The sequence below is a fragment of the Anomaloglossus baeobatrachus genome, chromosome 7 (assembly GCF_048569485.1).
Source record: "Anomaloglossus baeobatrachus isolate aAnoBae1 chromosome 7, aAnoBae1.hap1, whole genome shotgun sequence".
Classification (NCBI taxonomy): Eukaryota; Metazoa; Chordata; class Amphibia; order Anura; family Aromobatidae; genus Anomaloglossus; species Anomaloglossus baeobatrachus.
In genome coordinates, this window is record NC_134359.1 from 280791141 (window position 1) to 280813805 (window position 22665).

Genomic DNA, 22665 nt, shown 5'->3' on the forward strand with positions numbered 1-22665 from the left:
AAGTACTTAAAGGCGTTGCCCATCTTTGGGGACAGTTTTTTATTTTATATTTTTACATAAAGCTTACCTGACAGCTGGGACATGTGTCAGGCACTCGCTGTATGATCTCAGGCAGGAATGTCTACTTCTGAAATACTGCATCATTGCAGAGAAAAATCTACTTTAAAAGCCGGCCCAGGGACTGAGCGGCACGAGAGACTAGTCATAGAGGTGGATCCCCGGTGGCTAGTTCCCTCCCACTGCCAATGACTGACAGGTCTCTACCTATACACACACATACATGCAAGGAGACCCCTTTTCGTTTCTGGCAGTGAACCCAATCACAAAAATGATGATTTTTTTTTTTTTGGGCCAAAAATTACATGCATTTAAGCAAAAATAGAAAAATAAAATTGTCCGCAAAAGTGGAAAACCTTTTTTAAATGAGTTTTTTTGGGAGAATTCCCACTATATTTGCAGTCACGCTACTGACACCTGGCACCGGGTGTGGTGCCAAAGCCGAGTGCAGTTAATGACTGAACGAGAGGCAATTATACTGTGATCACTGATCCCTGTGCCGCCCGCCCGCCCGCCCGGCTGCCAGGATATTGCACATGTCTCCTATACACTATCCTAATTGGCACCTGTGCATTGATTAAGTAAGAATGTATATTATTTTTTTCCAGGCCCCTCGCTCAATTTTGCCTCCTCCTAAATTCTGCCTGCGCACCTCTATTCTCTATATCCCTGAACTTTGCATTTTTTTTCTTGTAGCTTCCTAACACGTTTCTTTTTCCACAGTTAAAATGAAAAAAAAAAAATCCTGGAAAGAATTTCCCTCTCGCTTTTTTTCCTGTCCCATAACAAGGTGGCAATTAGTTTCTCCTAATGAGCCCTAACGCGCCCCCTCCCCCCTCCTGCTTTTCTTTTGCCAGTTTGCTATTGGCTAAATGACTCTACCAGCTGTGAGTTTCCCCCATTTGGGTTAAATTCCTCCCATTTTTCACACGGAAAATACAGCTCCGTCTTTTTAAACAGCTGCAGCTGAGGTATAGCCGCGGCGAGGGGGCTTACACACAGCTGTTTAGAGGGGCTCCTACTTTCTAATACTGCTCTATACAATAAAATAATTTAGTCTTAGTTTATAAATCTTTATGTCGGCAATTTGTAAAAATGTTAGTGGGAATGTAATTGGTTGAAAACGCTTCATTTGTGCCTAAGTTGGGGGTGTAATTTTTTTTGCAAAATTAAATTTATTTTTTTTTAAATCATTCTCCCATCCTAGACAACTCTAAAAAGCTTGCCCCCATGACTTACTAAAAAAAGCTTATCTTACAATTATTTTGTCATGTAAACAGGTTGCCGATCACCCAATGAGTATGCAAAACGTTCATTCATTAATGCGTGATCACTGCCTGGGAGTAACCCTTGACTCTGATTTCTCCTTCAAGTCACACATCTAAGCCCTTTCCACCTCCTGACGACTCCAAATCAAAAATATTTCCTGAATCCATACATTCCTTGACCAAGAATCTGCAAAAACACTAGTGCATGCCCTCATCATCCCACCTGGACTACTGTAACCTCCTGCTCTGTGGCCTCCCTTCTAACACTCTTACCCCCCTCCAATCTATCCTAAACTCTGCTGCCCGACAAATCCTCATGTCCCCCGCTATTCCCCGGCCTCTCCTCTCCACCGATCTCTTCACTGGCTTCCCATCTCTTACTCCCCTCCAATCTATCCTAAATTCTGCTGCCTGACAAATCCACCTGTCCCCCGCTAGTCCCCGGCCTCTCCTCTTCACCAATCTCTTCACTGGCTTCCCATCTCTTACTCCCCTCCAATCTATCCTAAATTCTGCTGCCCGACAAATCCTCATGTCCCTCGCTATTCCCCGACCTCTCCTCTCCACCGATCTTTTCACTGGCTTCCCATCTCTTACTCCCCTCCAATCTATCCTAAATTCTGCTGCCCAACTTTACCTACCTGTTCCCCAGCTATTCCCCGGCCTCTCCACCGATCTCTTCACTGGCTTCCCATCTCTTACTCCCCTCCAATCTATCCTAAATTCTGCTGCCTGACAAATCCACCTGTCCCACGCTATTCCCCGACCTCTCCTCTCCACCGATCTCTTCACTGGCTTGCCATCTCTTACTCCCCTCCAATCTATCCTAAATTCTGCTGCCCAACTTTACCTACCTGTTCCCCAGCTATTCCCCAGCCTCTCCACCGATCTCTTCACTGGCATCCCATCTCTTACTCCCCTCCAATCTATCCTAAATTCTGCTGCCCAACTTTACCTACCTGTTCCCCAGCTATTCCCCAGCCTCTCCACCGATCTCTTCACTGGCATCCCATCTCTTACTCCCCTCCAATCTATCCTAAATTCTGCTGCCTGACAAATCCACCTGTCCCCCGCTATTCCCCGGCCTCTCCTCTCTGCCAGTATCTTCACTAGATTCCCAATACCCATAGACTCCGTTTCAAAACACTAACCATGACATACAAAGCCACCTGACTCCTCCATACATCTGTTACCTAGTCTCCTGGTACTTACCTGCATGCAACTTCTGATCCTACACAAGATCTCCTTCTCTGCTCCTCTCCTATCTCCTCTTCCCACAATCACATACACGATTTCTCCCATGCCTCCCCCATACTCTGGAACTCTCTACCCCAACACACCAGACTCTCGCCCACCGTGGAAACCTTAAAAAAAAAACCCTGAAGACCCACCTCTTCAGACAAGCCGACAACCTGCAGTAACCCTCAGTCTTGCTCTACCCTCAACTACTGTATCCTCAACCCTTTCCCTGTAGACTATGAGCCCTCGCGAGCAGAGTCCTCTTTCCTCCGGTACCAGTCTGTGCCTTGAAATGTTCATGATTATTGTACTTGTCTATGTATGCCCCTTTTTCACATGTAAAGCACCATGGAACCAATGGCGCTATAATAATATATAATAGTAATTCATAGGTTTAAATGATCTTTTCTGCAGCATAAAACATCACTATTCTCAAAAGTGCATATAAACAGGACTCTTACTGCCGAGTAGAGTGGCAGTCTATGTACACTTTGGTCTGCCTGTGTAAACAGAAATGTATGTGACTGCCGAAGGGTAAAGTGGGCTTTACACACAGCGACATCCCTAGCGATGTCGCTGGTGAAAGCACCCGCCCCCGTCGGTTGTGTGTCACGGGCAAATCGCTGCCCGTGGCGCACAACATTGCTAACACCCGTCACACATACTTACCTGCCTAGCGACGTCGCTGTGGCCAGCGAACCGCCTCCTTTCTAAGTCACAGCAGCGGCGTCACTAAGCGACCGTCCAATAGAAGCGGAGGGGCGGAGATGAGCTGGCCGAACATCCCGCCCACCTTCTTCCTTCCTCATTGCGGGCGGCCGCAGGTACGGTGATGTTCCTCGTTCGTGGGGTGTCACACGTAGCGATGTGTGCTGCCACAGGAACGACGAACAACCTGCATCCTGCAACAGCAACGATAATTGGGATTAGAACGACGTGTCAACGATCAACGATTTGGTGAGTATTTTTGATCGTTAACGTTCGTTCCTGCGTTTCACGCTCAACGACGTCGCTAATGAGGCCGGATGTGCGTCACGAATTCCGTGACCCCAACGACATCTCGTCAGCGATGTCGCTGTGTGTAAATCCCGCTTAAGACTTTACTGATAATCGGTTGTATCGCCTTGGCACTTGGTTTGTGTAAAAGGACTCGTAGAATAAAGTGCTAATCAGGTCGCAAGTTTTAACTGTCCGTTTACACAGTCTGACTGGCAGCACGATATGATTGCAGATTGGGGAAATCATTCCGATCGGTGATTGTTTGAATGCCTGTTTACACAGACAGATCAAAGTAAATGATAAGCAACAAACAATCTATACTAGATCGCTCAGTGTATGAATATAGACTGCCATTATTCTCAGCAGTGAGAGTAGTGATTACACAGAAAAATGCACGACCACGAAAGATGATTTTTTTTGTGCTGCACAATTGATAATTTCAGCCGATGAACAAGATTTTGCTCAATCATCAAGTTATAGGCAGCCTGTTAGCACGGCAAAATTATTATAAAATGAGCAATTTTAATAATGCTCATTCAGTATTATTTTGCTGTGTAAATAACTTTTACGTTTTTGAGGATTTGGAGAGTTTTTGCACCTAAAACTTCTAAAAAAAAAAATCCAGAGCATTATTTTCGAACAGCAAACACTTCAGGAAATGAGGGCATTTTTTTTTTTACCCTGGAATGTTTTTGATAACATTTCAAAAAGCATTATGTTGAAGTTTTTCTTTGGCTTTTTGTGTAAATTGTTTCTTTAGCGCTTTTTTTTTATTTAGGTTTTTTTTTGGACGATCTCCTAATTTTTTAATTTTTTTTTTTTAAATCCATTAAACAGTGAATAAAATGTTAATATTTCTTTTTGTTTAAAATGCTTTCAAAACCCTGAAGAAGGCACCCAGGCAACTTCTAGGCATTTTTTTTAATGGCCTTGCTATTGATTTTTCTTGAAAAGTATGGAGCGTCTTCTAAGCAGAAAACGATTGAAGGAAGGACGGTCATTTCTTTTCAATGCTTTGCATTTTTCTCATTCAAATGATTTTTATTAGGTTTTGTAGTTAACAAATCTTGAAATCATGTGTTAGAAAATTTGAGGACATATAATGATGCTCGAAAGCCTGAACATATGAAAGGCAAAGTCATGTTTCAATAGAAATCAGTAGCTTTGGGATTGGGATTTGGTATCACACTTTTTTGCTGAGTTTTCAGAGCAGAAACTCTCCAAAAACCCTGATGAATTCAAACACCATGAATCCTGATTGGAAAGTTGGAGAATTTCTGCTCTGAAAACTCAGCAATAAGGCCCCATGCGCACGCTGCGGATTTACCGCGGATTTTGCAGCGGATTTGCTGCAGAATATGTGGCTAACATTGCTGCAGTCATTCCCCAGAAAATCCTATGGGTTTTAAAAAATGCTGTGCGCACACTGCCTTTATTTATACACGCTTTTTTTCCACTGCGGAATTAATGAGCATGTCACTTCTTTTCCGCAGGTACCTGCTTTTTTGCCATAGATAATGGTAAAAATCCGCGGGGACCAACTTGCAGAAAATCCGTGTTAAAGCCGCACAAAATCCGCGGCAAAACCACATGCGGATTCCGTTGCGGTTTTGGTGCGGATTGTTACCGCTGGTGCGGGATTCTTTAAGAGGGTCCGGATTTTTCTTAAGAAAAAGGCACTTTTTAGTGCACACATGGCCTAAACCCCTCAGTGCTAACACAACCTTAGGTTACGTGCTAAGTTTTTTTTCAGATGGTGAAAATCACTTTGGGAAACGCTTCTTCTTGTGGCAGTTTTGGAAGGATTTTGCCTTTAGCTGGAGTTGTTTTGAAGAGTTCTGTAAGTTTTTTCCAAGAACAGTTTTTTTTGTTTTTTTTTGCAGCCTTTTGTTGTACAGTGCCTAGTTAAAAGCAGATTTAATCACTAGCCACTTCAAGCAAGTAATATGGACTTTCTTGGGTTTTTTTTTCCATCATTTTATCAACACTTGAAGTGGGGGAGGAAAAAAAACACAACCCCCCCCCCCCCAAAAGTATATGAATAGCAAAGTAGTTTTGCAATAGAAAAGAATAGTAACAGACAAGTTGTTGTTTTTTGTTTTTTTTTTTAAAACTTGTTACTTTTTTCGGGTGTCAGAACTACTCAAAACGCTCTTCAGAAAATTCCAATTTAAGAAAACAGATTTTCAGGTCAAAAGTGACCAGCTATTGCTCATACATTATTATTGCTGTTGCGTTGATTATATGTATATATATATATATATATATATATATATATATATATATATATATATTATTTTTTTTTATTATTTTTTTTTTTAAATCTGCCATACAGTTCCTAAGATATGAACCTTTTTATTTAGTAACAATATTCATGAACTTCACCAAGGGGGTGTGGCTCATGGGATAAATATGCAAAGCAGTCTAAAGACACGCCCCTGAGGATCCTCGGAAAGTACCGTAAAAATAAGTACTAAATAAAAAGGCCCAAATGTAATGGCAGGTTTAAACAAAAAAAATGGCAGACCACTAAGAGGAAAAGGGGGAATAAAATAAGAACAAGAAGTAGCTCGTCCCTAAAGCTACAAGGAGTTTTCCCCCTCTATTCTTGTCCCATTTCCCTTTAGGTAATGTAAGCTTTCAGTTGCAATGTGACTCTTGGACCGGACATTGGGCCAAGCCCATAGTGCACAGCTGTTGTATCTCTTTCCATTCCCATCATTATTCCATTCAGGCCCCATGCAGGCAGACAGTGGATAATCCAAAGTTAGAAATTGTTCTCTTTCAATGATTTTAATCAAATACTCGATGTCTGTGTAATGGAAATATTTGAAGACTTTAATTAGTCTCTGTATCTTATGCTTGCATTACTACAGGACAGGTAATTAGGAGCCTTCTGCTGGTTTTAAACTTATCCCCCTTTTTGCAATTTAGTTTTTATCCTCCCTTTCTTCCACGAGCCAGAACTTAGATGTAGCCGAAAGATGTTTTGGGGGGGTTTGGGGGCAGGATAAGTTACAGTTTTGAATGACAATGTTCATTTTATTCCTTTTACGATTTTCTGAAAAATAAAAATAAAATTAAAGTGACTCAAAATGGTTACAAACCACACTGGTCTGTAAATTGACAAATTTTGGGGTGTAGATACGAAGATTTGACTTACAGCAATGTATATAATTGTTTTTTTAATTTAATTATTTATGTTTTATTTATTTTTAACTTTTTTTTAACTTTTAAGTGGCGAAGAGGAACGGGGAATTAAATAAAAAAAAAAATATATATATATATATATATATATATATATATATATATTAGTGTTGAGCGAGTATGCTTGTCACTACTCGGTACTCGCACGAGTATCACTGTACTCGGGCTACTCGGCGGGGACCGAGTAATTTCACGATACTCGTGCTGTACTCGTGGTCTTCATGTTGGCGCTCTTTTTAGAGCCAGCCCTCATGCAGGGATTGGCTGGCAGACCGCAATGCCACAGCCCTGTTACTTGTGGAATTGCAGTGATTGGCCGGCCCTCACAGAATGACCGTGCCTTTAGCCCGACACTTCCCCGCTCGGCTACGGCCCCTCCCGCACTCCACTCCGCGTGTATATATATATATGCACGCTTACACACACACGCACGTTTTTTTTTTTAATTTACAGTTTTATGGTTTCTCCATGCTGCCGGTGGTCATTTCACAAAAATACTCGGGTCCCCCATAGGATAACATTGGGCTCGGTGCTCGGGCCGAGTACACGAGTATCTTGGGATGCTCGGCCCGAGCCTCGAGCACCCGAGCTTTTTAGTACTCGCTCATCACTAATATATATATATATATATATATATATATATGTATATATGTATATATGTATATGTATATATATATATATATATATATATATATATATATATATATATATATACTAGAAGGTGGCCCGATTCTACGCATCGGATATTCTAGAATTTACGTATTGTGTAGTTAATATATATATATATATATATATATATATATATATATATATATATATATATATATATATATATATATATAGATGTTGTTGTGTGTAGTTACCAAGTGTTTGTGTAGGGCGCTGTACATGTTCTGGGTGTTGTCTGGGTGTGGCGGGGGGTGAGAGCGGTGTTGTTTGTGTGTTGCGTTGTTTGTAGAGCGCTGTGTGTCTGTGGCGTTGTGTGTGTGTGTGTTGCGCGGTTTGTGTGGGTGTGGGGTGCGTGTGTGTGTTTTGAGGGGAGGTATGTTTTGTGGAATGTGTGTGTGTTGCGCGGTATGTGCGTATATTTGTGTATGCTGCGGTGTTTGTGTGTTGTGTGTTGTGTGTGTGTGTGTGCGGCGTTGTCTGTGTTTGTGGGTGTCTGTGTAGGGCGGTGTTTGTGGTTCCCAGTGTGTGTGTGGTGTGTTGTGCGGTGCGCGTGTGGCGGTGTGTGTGTGTTTTGGGGGGAGGTGTGCACCCCCATCGTGCTCCATCCCCCTTGCTGCGCACTCCCCATCGTGCTCCATCCTCGATGCTGCGCACTCCCCATCGTGCTCCATCCCCCATACTGCGCACCCCAATCGTGCTCCATCCCCCATGCTGTGCACTCCCCATCGTGCTCCATCCCCCATGCTGCGCACCCCCCATCGTGCTCCATCCCCTATGCTGCTCACCCCCCATCGTGCTCCATCCCCTATGCTGCTCACCCCCCATCGTGCTCCATCCCCATGCTGCGCACCCCCCATCGTGCTCCATCTTCCATGCTGCGCACCCCCCATCGTGCTCCATACCCCATGCTGCGCACTCCCCATCGTGATCCATCCCCCATGCTGCGCACCCCCCATCGTGCTCCATCCCCCATCGTGTTCCATCCCCCATCGTGCTCCATCCCCCATGCTGTGCACCCCCCATCGTGCTCCATCCCCCATGCTGCGCACTCCCCATCGTGCTCCATCCCCTATGCTGCGCACTCCCCATCGTGCTCCATCCTCCATGCTGCGCACTCCCCATCGTGCTCCATCCCCCATGCTGCGCACCTCCCATCGTGCTCCATCTCCCATACTGCGCACCCCCCATCGTGCTCCATCCCCCATGCTGCGCACTCCCCATCGTGCTACATCCCCCATGCTGCACACCCCCCATCGTGCTCCATCCCCTATGCTGCACACCCCCATCGTGCTCCATCCCCCATGCTGCGCACTCCCCATCGTGCTCCATCCCCCATGCTGCGCACTCCCCATCGTGCTCCATCCTCCATGCTGCGCACTCCCCATCGTGCTCCATTCCCCATGCTGCGCACCCCCCATCGTTCTCCATCCCCCATGCTGCGCACCCCCTATCGTGCTCCATCCCCCATGCTGCGCACCCCCCATCGTGCTCCATCCCCCATGCTGCGCACTCCCCATCGTGCTCCATCCCCCATGCTATAATAGTTCTCCTATTATACTCAGAGAGGAGTATAATAGGAGGACTATAATAGGAGGAGTAGTCCTGGGGGGAGAGGAGTATAATGCCGGCTCCCTGCACATGTGTACCGGGAGCCGGTGTACGCTGGTAACTATGATACACATCGGGTAACTAAGGGACCTTAATTACCCGATGTGTATAATGGTTACCAGCGTACACCGGCTCCGTCACGATCCCAGCAGCGCAAGGTTATGTCTGGCGATGTGTGCGGAGGGCCGGGGCGAGCGGCCAATCCATGCGGAGGGCGGGGCCAGGCCGAGGCGAGCGACCAATCCGTGGGGGGGCGGGGCCAGGCCGAGCCAGCGGCCAATCAGACGGTTGTCACTGTAATGACACTCACCGAGACACAATTTTGGAGCAAGACAGACAGACAGAATAAGGCAATTATATATATAGATATATATTAAAGCACGCTTCTAGCAATTTTTTTTTTTATTGCACAGCTGGAGTACTGCATTAAATACAAGTCATGCGCCCCCTATCTTATACTCACTCTCCAGCAGCATTATTTTCTATCACCGCCTCTCCAGTCAGTCATGGCCATCTGTGACCTGCCAGCAGCTCCAGTGTGTTATGGAACATGTCAGAGGTCACAACTCAATATAACTCTATAAGAGCCTCATTCTGGCCCTCATAGGCTTGCATTGAGAGTTTGGTAAACCAAGGTTGTTTGCAGCCCCTTCTGTAGACTCTCTAATTCCAGGGGTAAGAAACGCAAGTCAGGTCCAAGGGATCCACTTGGCTTCCATAATACAATTACATCTAATGGACAGCATCCCAGGGGTGAATTCCATGTTCTTTATTCCATCAGATGATATACATTGAGAGTTTGTGACTTAACTTCTGACTTCAGGCCAGTCAGAAGTTACAGTCACAAGACGGCGCCGTGGGACCGCAGCGGCATCGGTAAAGGTTGAAGCCGCTGGAAGGTGAGTGTAAGATCGGAAGCAGGAGACTTAAGATTTATTTTTTTACTCTACATTGTAATTTTTAGTTTTTATAGGGGACGTAAACCTTTATTCATTTGATTGCTTGTACTGTATATTGCAAATATATAGGTAGCATCACTGTTTCCTGTGAAGCCCATCCTTTTGGCTGGATTTTAGAGAAGCAGTGGTGACATGTTGCTTATTAGGCTCCTTGATGCTTTGGCAATCCATTGCCACCTCGCGATTACATCACTGGGAGTTTGCATGACATGGACATATGTGACGCCCTAGACTAGCCAGGTAGTCACCGATAGACCCCCGCACTACACCTGTCCCCCAAAAAGGTGTCATCAGCCAACCATTAAAACCTAGTCACCTCCCTCAGTGCTTGATGGACACACCAGGGGACGGAGCCAGGCGGTTGGCCACGCCCACCGAGGAGTTCAGAGGGCCTGAGGCAGGAAACAAGTCAGTCAGTCAGTGAGTAGTGAGAGGAGTCTGACAGGTGCCGGGGTTGGAGCCCGGGCACCTTTGGCTAGGAGGCAAACGGTGGCCCTGGCCTGCAGGAGCCGGGAAGACGGCTCAGTGGAACCATGGTGGACCGGGACAGGGTAGTGGCCTGCCGGTACCGACCCGGGGAACCGACTCGGAAACCGGAGCACACAGAGGTGTACTCAGACAGTGAAACAAGGTCCAGAATCCACTGGACTGAGTTAATTAACTGATTGCGGTCTGGACTATAGGTCCTTTCCCACCCAAGTCCCGACTGAAGACAACAGCCCAACGAGGGGGATAGAAAGCCACCGCACAGGCAGAGAGATCCCACGAGCCAGCATCTGCGGGCAAAAGGGCTCTCCCAACATCCACAAAGTCGGGGAGCGGACTCCCGTCGCTGAAGCGCAGGCAGCCCAAGTACACAACACGGTGCAGGAGAAAGGCCAAGGCCACCGAACCGGGTGGGGGACCAGACGCAGCCGGCTGCGGGCACCGACCACCATCAACTTGGTTTACCAGCGACGTGTGTGTCAATAACAGTGAGTTCAACAGTGCCATACGGCCGCGCATCGCCCTGCACCGTCTAGCTACCCCCAATGGGCCCACCAAGCCTGCCCACGGAGGGGTTAACAACTTGCTGCATAACATCTCCCCCGGGTGCCCCGTAACTGTAGCAGTGGTGTCTACCTTCACCACATCCCGTGGGTGGTGTCACGAACTCAAGCGCAGCTCCGGCCGTGCACCTACCTAACCCCCACCAAAAGCGCCAGCATCCCCTTTCAGAGCGAAGTGACCCGGGTCCGGAGGCGCTCGAGCCACCCACCAATGAGCCCGCATCCGAGCAGCTCGGCTGCAGCCGAGCGCGGGGCGGTACACATAGTTTTCACAATTGATGGAAGTTGTCTGATACATAAAGCAGCTCTTTGGTTTGGAGGGGGACACTTCTCGGTGACGTCCATCTGCCCTAACAAGGCACACGGACAGGGATTGTCTTCATGGGATAATTTCTGGGTCATAAAGGCTGGTGTTTCCTTAAAGCCCAACTGCAAAGTGTCAGAGGTTAAATCCCGCAGACAGAAAGAATAATGTTATTGCTATTGTCCAATTATAGGTCGCGGAGCTAAGCTCCTTTAATAACTGGGAAGACGCCCACTGGAACAAGAAATGGCAACCGCAGCTCTATTAACTCATTACAAAATTACAGCCTTGCAGTAAAGGAGCTGGCTGATGTCTCCTATGTGTTACCTTCTCCTTCTGAGATGAATCCCACCAGTCCCCTCATTATGTTCTCTTCCGTCTCATAGACCTGAGATATTATTGAAGCAGAAGGGGTAAATACTCTGCATGTACCTGTTCTTCCCCCTACTCTCTATATTACAAAAATACAAGCATGAATACCCCCACCCTCCACTACACATCGAACACCTGGCTATACCTTGTAGTGGTTCCAACTCTTTATTTAAAGGCAATCTGTCCGCAGGTTTTTGCTATGTAATCTGAAAACAACATGTTGTAAGGGTTACAACATAGAATTGAGCAATGATTCTCTTTTCAAGGTCCCAGCTTGTGTTACCTGCAATATTTGTTTTAGAAAGAGGACATTATCATTGCTGGACTACATTGCCTTGTGCCTGACAGTCCAGCACGCTCCCTTCTGTGATTAGCAGCTCACCGTGTGTAGACATTGTATATAGATAACAACAGAAAGGGGGGAGCCAACACTGCTTGAGAATGGCATGGAAACAATTAAAAGTGTAAATTCACAAATTATTCCAACTGTACTATTATGCAAAATGAGTTTTTTAGCAAATAATTGATCAATTTTTTGAGCCACCCCTGCCTCGTCACGGCAAATCTCAATAGGGGGTATAGATAACCTGGTGTGGGTGGAGGCAGCTTTCTCAGCTCTGCTGTATTGCTAAAACTAATAACTATGATTGTGTCAAAACAGCGGCACCCAGTAATCTAAGTGATATATTACTGGATTCAGGGTCTCTTTTCCTGCACCATGCACAATGCTCTAAGATAAGGTAGCAAATACCCGCTGACATATTCCCTTTAAAGATTTGGCCAATAGAAATACACATTGTGGTGTTCGCTAAGGTCACATACCCAATTTTTAACATTTTTAGCATTTAAAATACCATAGAAAGTATCAAGGGAAATCACGTTTTGATGCCGGCTCCTAGTAAAGCCTAAAAATGGAAAACATCTCTAACCACCCTTTTGTTTAGTACAATTATACTAAAAGGAAGAGGCAAAGCTAGTAGTGAGAAGATAGGACTGGACCCTAGGTGGGGGACTCAAGCCTTATTAAAGGGGTCTCTTATTAAAAGAGTAATTTTGCAACAACAACTTTGCAATTTACTTCCTATTAGAAGGCTTTCGAGATATATAGTTTACTTCTTGTTGCCTAGGTTACCGACCACCTGTGCAAGCTAGCATAGGTGGCCGGTCTCCAAAAAAAAGAGCACAGCCCTTATAAGCTTTTTACTATACAGAGTGCAAAGGTTGCTCTGAAGCTGCCGTCCCCCGATGATGCAGAGGTAAAGTTGAAAGAGAGCACAGTTCAAGATGTAAGGGCTATTTGACTAAGAAGGAGAGTGATGGGTGCTTCGCCAGATGACCTGGCCTCCACAGTCACTAGACCTGAACCCAATCGAGATGGTTTGGGGTGAGCTGGACCGCAGAGTGAAGGCAAAAGAGCCAACAAGTGCTAAGCATCTCTGGGAACTCCTTCAAGACTGTTGGAAAACCATTTCCGGTGACTACCTCTTGAAGCTCATCAAGACAATGCCAAGAGGGTGCAAAGCAGTAATGAAAGCAAAAGGCAGCTACTTTGAAGGACCTAGAATATAAGACATATTTTCAGTTGTTTCACACTCTTTTAAGTATCTCATTTCACATGTGTTAATTCATAGTTTTGATGCCTTCAATGTGAACCTAGAATTTTTAGAGTCATGAAAATAAAGGAAACTCTTTGAATGAGAAGGTGTGTCCAAACTTTTGGTCTGTACTGTACATATAACATCTCTCACTTGTTTAATCTACGATTACCCTAGACCCGGTGTGATTGTTGCCCCATCAATTTTTGCACATCTTTCTGGAGTAGTGACATGTGACTCACTGGCCTCAGCGATCACATGACATAACTCCTAGTATTGCAGCTAAGAACAGTGATTGATTGACTGCAGCGGTCATGGGTCAAAACAAGACATCACTGCTCTGAGAAAGTAAATAAAACAGTCTGGCACCGCTAAGGCATCGTTGATGGAGTGCCATTAGATTACCGGGGGGGAACAATGTCAGATTATTGCTTTTGTTTTATTTCATTTCATTTCTCTAACCCTTGGACAACCCCCTTGAAGGAGTATTATGAAATCAGACGAAAATATTCAGGTTGTACTCTTGTCCTTACTGTAGTCTTTGTTACTTGCCTGTATTTTAGTGAGCAATGGAAACCCAGGACTGCCCCTGAACAAGAGTGGCACTGTATCTGTGAGATCATGGGCGGCACGGTGGCTCAGTGGTTAGCACTGCAGTCTTGCAGCACTGAGGTCCTGGGTTCTAATCCCACCAAGGACACTATCTGCAAGGAGTTTGTATGTTCTCCCCGTGTTTGCGTGGGTTTCCTCCGGGGTCTCCGGTTTCCTCCCACACTCCAAAGACATACAGATAGGGACTATAGATTGTGAGCCCCAATGGGGACAGTGTTGACAATGTATGTAAAGTGCTATGGAATTAATAGCGCTATATAAATGAATAAAATTATTATTATTATTATTATCATGCTGCAAGTTATTTTGAGTAATCATTGGTTTTATTCTTTCTTCTTTCCCAGCTTGTGACTGTCATCCAGTGGGGGCGGCAGGTAAAACCTGCAACCAGACAACCGGACAATGCCCGTGTAAAGATGGCGTGACTGGTCTCACATGTAACCGATGCGCTAAGGGATATCAACAAAGCCGTTCTCCAATTGCTCCGTGCATCAGTAAGTAACTTGAAGGGACAGTTTATATACAGTGACATGCAAAAGGGTAACAATATTTTGAACTTTTGACTTTCAGTCTCCATATCTCACCATCCTGTACAGCCTTGCGTATGAGACTTCTTAGGCTATGTTCACACTTCCGTTATTTTGTATCAGTCACAATCCGCTGCTCTGAGAAACAACGCAATCCGTTTTGCGGATTCTGTTGTTTCCCATAGACTTGTATGAGCGGCGGATTGTGACTGACGACCTTGCGTTGCACCCGCCGCGCGGCGGATCAGTTGTTTAGTGACTGACTATCTGGCGGGTGGGTCGCAGAATGCAACGTTTTTCTAGCGGCAAAAAAACGCAGCCGTCAGAATTCCGTCGGAATCCGTCATGAGGCATAATGTATGTCTATGGTGCAGGAAATGTATGTCTATGGTGCAGGATTCTGTTGTCATGCATTAGGCGACAGATTCCAGTGCAGGATTCCGACCCGCTCTACTGAGCATGCCCAGCATATCCAGACGTAGGTTTCAAATTTTGTGAAATCATTCCTGGTCTCTCTCTCTCTTCTCATTTCTTCTCACTCATTGTACAACGCATCAGTCACATGTGTCAAGGAACGCATGTGACTGATGCAAAACAACGGAAGTGTGAACATAGCCTAATAAACAATCATCTTGGCTATCTCATATGTAAATGTGACTTGCAGCTATTTAGCAGATGATTAGTTATGCAAATTCTTGTCATCTCACTGCATTGTTACTGTTTTGCTCCTAGTGATTAAAAAATCTTTTTCTTCCCGTATACTACAAATCACAACCTGTTCTCACATTCTCTAATAGCTCAGTGTGTTATTAGGTTGATTCCCAAGCGAATGGTCGCTGGTTCGAATTGAGGAGCAGCCATGAAGAAGATTTCCCAAGAGAAGAGAAACCACATCATCCAACTCATCGATAGTGGTCTCTGGGCCAAGAAAATTGCCAAACTGCATCATGTGAGGCCATGACAGGTGGAAAAATAAGAAATGAAGTCCTTCCATCCATTCAGAAGCCAAGGCAAAATATCGGAGTCAACAAGTTGGATCATCACAAGGTCTGTCAGTTCTGGTGACACCTGACAGTAGAGACGGCTCGTAGGCTTCATAATAGTGAGATCACAGACGTCCATGCAAGCACCGGGGCGACGCACAGTAATGGTGGCCCGAAAAAAGGTGAACAAGCCTAAATTACAATATCATCATAAGAAACGTCGGCACAAGTTTGCAAAGAAGGATGAAAAGTGGAAACGTAGACGATAGGGAACGGGTGATTTGGAGAAATTAGATGAAAGTCGCTAGACTGCTGTGATGGGGGCAAATGGGTCTGTAAGAAACAAGGGAAAAAGGGGCTAATGGATCGAGAAATTGAAGGAACTGTCAAGTTCGGTGGAGGAAGCCTGATATTTTGTTGTTTCACAGACAAAGGTGTTGGATACTTGACCAGGATGGATGGTGGTCTCAATGCTGAGCTCTATGTGAGTCTCCTACAAGACTATAGTTACTTCATACACTCGAGTACTATGGGTATGAAAAGGACGACAGTGTTCCAGCAAAACAACGACCCGAAGCAAGAGATTGGGGAAGAAATGGTTCAATGACAATGACGTAGAGGAGCTGGATTGTCCTCACAGTCCCCAGACCTCAACCCAATCCAATACTTGTGGGCAGTGGTGAAGAAATAGCTGTATACATCCCCAAGTGACCCGACCAGAATACACCAACATTGGGAATGTGTAGAAGAGACCGGGATCAGATTTCGGCCTAAACTTGCTTGAATCTGATCAAGAGCAGAAGGATTCAGACAGTGCTGAAAGCCAAAGGTAGATTTACAAACTACAAACAAAATAATAAAATTTACAGTTTGATTTTTAGGAGCAAAACAGTAAATGCAGTGACCTGACAAGAATCTGTATAACTAATCATCTGCTAAATAGTTGCAAGTCACATTTATGTATGAGATAGCCAAGATGATTGTCTATAAAATGAAGGTCGTCTCAATCCCAAAGCTGTAGTGGATGGTGAGATATGGAGCTGGAAAGTCAAAAGTTCTAAGCATTGTTACCCTTTTGCTCATCAGTCTATCATAGAGTGACTCCTATCTTGTAAAGTGACTTATATTGCTTAATATTTGGTCTGAACATCGATTCTAAGAATGAAGGGGCCGCAGTGCTCTGATGCTATTCCTAGCACTATGCAAGGGACTATAAAGTGCCCCCAGAGCGGTTCCCTGCACATGCTAAATGTAAATGTGGTTTTAACTGATTCCAATTATAGATTTCGCACCTAAAATTCCTGTACACAAATAAAAAAAAAAAAATCACATCTGTAAAGGTGTGAAAGTTGAAGTGCGGCCATAAATCTTGAGTGTAACCTGCAGATCTTTTTTATACCTCGCTTGTTGAGTGGGCTCTTCCTGGGTGACATAAAAGCTGTGCTGTGTAATTTTAGTCTCCTCCCTCCGCCGCTTCTCTGAAAAGCTGAGAAAAAAGCTGCAGCTGCATCCCCATCCTCCCCATCTTCTCTGAAAAGCTGAGCAAAAAGCTGCAGCTGCATCTCCCTTCTCCCCATCGTCTCTGAAAAGCGGAGCAAAAAGCTGCAGCTGCATCACCTTCCTCTCCATCCTCTCAGAAAAACTGAGCAAAAAGCTACAGCTGCACCCCCCTCCTCCCCATTTTCTCTGAAAAGCGGAGCAAAATGCTGCAGCTGCATCCCCCTCCTCTCCATCTTCTCTGAAAAGCTGAGGAAAAAGCTACACCTGCATCCCCTCCTCCCCATCTTCTCTGAAAAGCTGAGCAAAAAGCTGCAGCTGCACCCCCTCCTCCCCATCTTCTTTGAAAACCAAAGCAAAAATCTGCAACTGCAGCCCCTCCTCCCCATCTTCTCTGAAAAGCTGAGCAAAAAGCTGTAGCTGCATCTCCCTCCTCCCCATCTTCTCTGAAAACTGAGCAAAAAGCTGTAGCTGCATCTCCCTCCTCCCCATTTTCTCTGAAAAGCTGAGCAAAATGCTGCAGCTGCATCCCCCTCCTCCCCATCTTCTCTGAAAAGCTGAGGAAAAAGCTACACCTGCATCCCCTCCTCCCCATCTTCTCTGAAAAGCTGAGCAAAAAGCTGCAGCTGCACCCCCTCCTCCCCATCTTCTTTGAAAACCAAAGCAAAAATCTGCAGCTGCATCCCCTCCTCCCCATTTTCTCTGAAAAGCTGAGCAAAAAGCTGTAGCTGCATCTCCCTCCTCCCCATCTTCTCTGAAAACTGAGCAAAAAGCTGTAGCTGCATCTCCCTCCTCCCCATTTTCTCTGAAAAGCTGAGCAAAATGCTGCAGCTGCATCCCCCTCCTCCCCATCTTCTCTGAAAAGCTGAGGAAAAAGCTGTAGCTGCATCACCTTCCTCTCCATCCTCTCAGAAAAACTGAGCAAAAAGCTACAGCTGCACCCCCCTCCTCCCCATTTTCTCTGAAAAGCGGAGCAAAATGCTGCAGCTGCATCCCCCTCCTCCCCATCTTCTCTGAAAAGCTGAGGAAAAAGCTACACCTGCATCCCCTCCTCCCCATCTTCTCTGAAAAGCTGAGCAAAAAGCTGCAGCTGCACCCCCTCCTCCCCATCTTCTTTGAAAACCAAAGCAAAAATCTGCAGCTGCAGCCCCTCCTCCCCATCTTCTCTGAAAAGCTGAGCAAAAAGCTGCAGCTGCATCCCCCTCCTCCCCATCTTTTCTGAAAACTGAGCAAAAATCTGCAGCTTCATCTCCCTCCTCCCCATCTTCTCTGAAAAGCTGAGCAAAAACCTGCAGCTGCATCTCCCTCCTCCCCCCCGTCTTCTATTTACTGCTTTACACTAGATAGATTTCTGGAGGTTTTTGAACATGACATCTTACACCTAATAATTTCCTATATGAGTCAATATCCAAAGGGTTTTTTTTTTGTTTTTTTACTACGTCCATGATTGTTCTTTCGTAAACTGAATTTGTACTGTTGCTCTGTTTGTCCACGATGTTACGTGACTGTATGGACCCCGATATTTGTATTATTTCGGCTTTTATTAATCACAGCCCACGTTGCATAAATAAATGTTATCTTTCCTTATTTCTTTTTTTCTTCACCCTCCAGAAATCCCAGCAGTGGTCCCTACTCCAGCGCTCACCAGCACAGAGGAGCCAGCTGGTAAGTCTTACCAATCTGCAGGAGAAAGAAGTTGGGGCGGTATTCTAGATAGCAACCCAAAAGTAAATGAAATTAGCGTCGCTGCCAGTTCATCTTGTTGGGAGGAAGATGGTGGATGCCAGACGTTTAAAGAGTGCATCAAAACACTGGGAATTTTTCCCTGCTTTTTCGAGACAAGCTGTTCAGAGACAAGTTTTCCAGGCTCATCGCCAGAGAATATGCCAGGCCGCAGGGGGTGGGAGCATGCAACGCAATGGGTTAACGTGTCCTGGCCCCTCTCCCAAATATAATAAAAACTAGAAAATGAAGAAGGAAGGAAAGGACACTTAGTTCAAGGGGAGGGTGACTAAATGTCAGGAGAAGGAAAACAATAGTCATCTTACAAGGATTTTGCAGCAGTTTTGCATTATTCCCTGTATCAGTCATGTGAGGACAGTTATGACAGTTCACTCCAGCGATGTATTTACCAATCTGTCTAAATCCAGGAGATTGGGAGAGAGTTCAGGGGCGGCAGAAAAGGGAGAATCAGAAGAAGTAAGTCAGCGAGGACAATCGTAAAGGGCGGGAGAACAGATCAAAACACCATGGGCTGAAATTACCGGAGTGAAGGATGAAAAAAAGGAAGGAAAATGTGAACTGTCCATGGGATGTATGTACCGTACTTTGTTTCTCATTTATTCCTGAATTTATGTGTATTGCAGCATGATGTTGAGCTTTTGGTCTACTTCACTTTGTCAGGCAGGTCCTAGTTAAGTGATTTCTTGATTGAGAACAGGTGTGGATTGCAGCATGATGTCGAGCTTTTGAGGATCTTTTGGTCTACTTCACTTTGTCAGGCAGGTCCTAGTTAAGTGATTTCTTGATTGAGAACAGGTGTGGATTGCAGCATGATGTCGAGCTTTTGAGGATCTTTTGGTCTACTTCACTTTGTCAGGCAGGTCCTAGTTAAGTGATTTCTTGATTGAGAACAGGTGTGGATTGCAGCATGATGTCTTGCTTTTGAGGATCTTTTGGTCTACTTCACTTTGTCAGGCAGGTCCTAGTTAAGTGATTTCTTGATTGAGAACAGGTGTGGCTGTAATCAGGCCTGGCTATGGCTAGGGATATTGAGCTCAGCTTCTCACTGGGCTCAGCGGCTTATTCCCTCTACATTAGCAGAGCTGCTGTCTACTGATTGGCTACAGAGCCGCCAATATAACACCACTGTGTGACTGCAGCCAGTCAACAGAGATTGAAGCAGCAGTGGGCCCAGTGTGAGCAAAATACTCTGCTTCTTTGCCCTTGGAACTCCAAATTAATAAGATTTGTTTTACAAGTGCTTGGAGAAATCAATACAGCACACATGCTAATATGGTGTACTGAGAGATTCTGCTTTATTACATCATGTGACCAGCTTATATAGTATCCTAAACAAAGAAGTTACCATACACCGATAAGAGCCGCAGGGGTGTGTGCAGAAATATGAAACTTCAGTGTTAGCTGAACCCTAAGACATCATTCAGTTATAAGAAAAGATGGTTTCTATAGAATACAAAATGACTTGTATTCTCTCAAACCAGGGTGATTCTCCCATAAGGTTGTTGAAAGCCAACAGTGTGTATGTGGACCTCCGACTCTACAAAGAGGGCCACATACCCATCAAACTGAATATCAAAAGGGTTCGACTAATGTGAATGGGGGTCTTAAGAGCTCAACTTGTTGTATTTTTTTTGTTTTTTTGTTTTTTTAAGTCTGCGAGCCTACGGGCTGATAATATTTGAAATCAGACCACCCCTTTAATGTAGAAATCCTGTTACCGATTTATTACCAGATAGTTGGATTTATTCTCATAATTGTTAGCTTGGCCCTTTTAAGGTGTCAAGATAACATTCAGTTCAACAGTTTTTCCTCTTGAACCCCCGATATAAATGCACGCACGGCTCTGCAGAGCATGCATGTGTCCCATATAGCGAGAAGGGGATAATCTGGATGAGGCATAATGAAATCCAGCTGCCCCATCCTTTTTAGGCTGTTTTCATACATCTATGAAAGGGTATGTTCACACACTGCATCTTTTTTTGACCACAAAGATGCAGCGTTTTTGTCCTAAAAAACGCACCAAATGCACCTGCGGAAAAAACGCATGAAAATCGAATGCGTTTTTTTGCCATATTTTGCCGAATGCGTTTTTTAAAGGGACCCTGTCACCAGATTTGGCGACTATAAGCTGTGGCCACCACCAGTGGGCTCTTATATAAGAATTCTAACATGCTGTATATAAGAGCCCAGGCCGCTGTGTAGAATGTAAAAATGACTTTATAATACTTACCTTAACGGTTTGTTCAGTGCAGATGGGTCGGATTGGTGTCTCCGTTCTCCGGGTGCGGCGCCTCCTCTTTTGGCCATCTTTGTCCTCCTTCTTCTGAAGCCTGGGTGCATGACGCATCCTATGTCATCCACACAGGCCTGCCCGCTCATGCGCAATACAATACTTTGATCTGCTCTGCTCAGGGCAGATCAAAGTGCGCCTGCGCAGGACCTCAATGCCGGCGCATGTGGATGACGTAGAACGAGTCATGCACTCACGCTTCAGAAGAAGGAAGAGAAAGATGGCGGAAAGAGGAGGCGCCGCACCAGAGAACGGAGATACCCATCTGACCAGTCTGCAACAAACCGACCGTTTAGGTGCGTATTATACAGACTTTGCTGGTGGAAAGAAATGCATGCATTTGGGTGCATCTTTGTGACCTCAAAAACGCACCAAAAAACGTAGTAAAAGATGCAGTGTGTGAACATAGCCAAAGATGGACAGTTCTCGCATCAGCCGGACCCCCGGATTTCCTGACCTGAGATAACTGCAGTTGTCCCAAGCGGTCCATGGACCGAAAATGGACTGTGTACATGGAACGTTTGAAAACGCCCTTTTGGGTTAGCCATGTGATGACAGTAAAAGCGGGTGAAGTTTTGTGGAGCCGGTGCATGGGCAGGTGGTAAAGGGTTAAGAAGAGCGCTGGAGGGTCTGTGGGGTAGTCCGTGCCCACGTGTGGTTGGGTTCTGGAGTACCGTGTACCCATTGCTCTCATGATCGGTCTGAGGATCGGGGAGGGGAAGTGGTGGCTGGTCAGAAATCTTACACAGAACATTCTTGTGGTCGGGATATGTTAACCCCATCACAACCACACCTGCTGCTCCCTATTCCACCGTCCGTCATATATAGGGTCCCCCCCACCCCATATTTTGCTATATTCAGCAATACCCAGATCTCAGCATAGAAAAACTATATGAAGGCATACTCCTTTTTACATGAGACCCAAGACCACCAGTAGGCTGTACTCCTCAGTACTCCATTCTCTTGCATTAACTCCATTGGGATCATTTGATTTTTTTTTTTTTTTTCGAATTTCCATCTTCTATTTGTAAATAATTACATTTCTTGGTGGAAAAAAAGGCTTTAAAGGAGTACAGAATGCTATACCAAAGGCCCAAAATAGAGCTGACATGCAAGAATATACCAACAATGTCAATCTGGTGGTGGTCCTACAGCTGTGACCCCCACTAATCTCTAAAAGGGGATGCTTTTACAGCCTCTAAATGAAGCCAAATTGCAATTCGCTATCCTTCTTCATCATCAGTCGGATACCACCGATCGGTGACATGCACCCGAAATCTTTAGTGAGACCACCCCTTTAAAAGATATAAAAGGTATAAAGCTGATGCAGCAATGCGGTGGCGGTGGCAAGGTGAGGCAGCAGCCGGGGATCACGCTTCCATCTACCTCTGAGAGGGGTCCGCTCCCCCTCCTCCGTCCTGCAGTCAGGGTGGAGGCCTGTTCGGCTCTGTTTGCGTTGACATTTTTGAGAAGTTCTCCCCTCATTTTCTGAAACTAAATCTCCCAGCGGAAATAATGATACTGTTAACCCCGTGGTTAACGGAGGAAAATGAAGCGAGAATTAGCTATAAGCAAAGTCGAAATCTTTAGAGAGGGTACAGTAACATGCCAAGAGGAGGTGGAAGGAACCTGCGCCTCCACGGAGGAGACTATGCAGAAAATATCAGGATATAATGACTTCTTTTTA

At 45.3% G+C, this 22665-nt stretch overlaps 1 protein-coding gene across 1 annotated transcript in view; it reads left to right on the top strand.

Annotated features, from left to right (window-relative positions):
- NTN3 (netrin 3) overlaps positions 1-22665 on the top strand; it is a 110221-nt gene that overhangs the window by 68072 nt on the left and 19484 nt on the right. Inside the window, exons 4-5 of the mRNA XM_075318247.1 lie at positions 14283-14432; positions 18557-18610. Coding sequence (XP_075174362.1) covers positions 14283-14432; positions 18557-18610 — 204 coding nt within the window. The remainder of the gene's footprint in view (positions 1-14282; positions 14433-18556; positions 18611-22665) is intronic.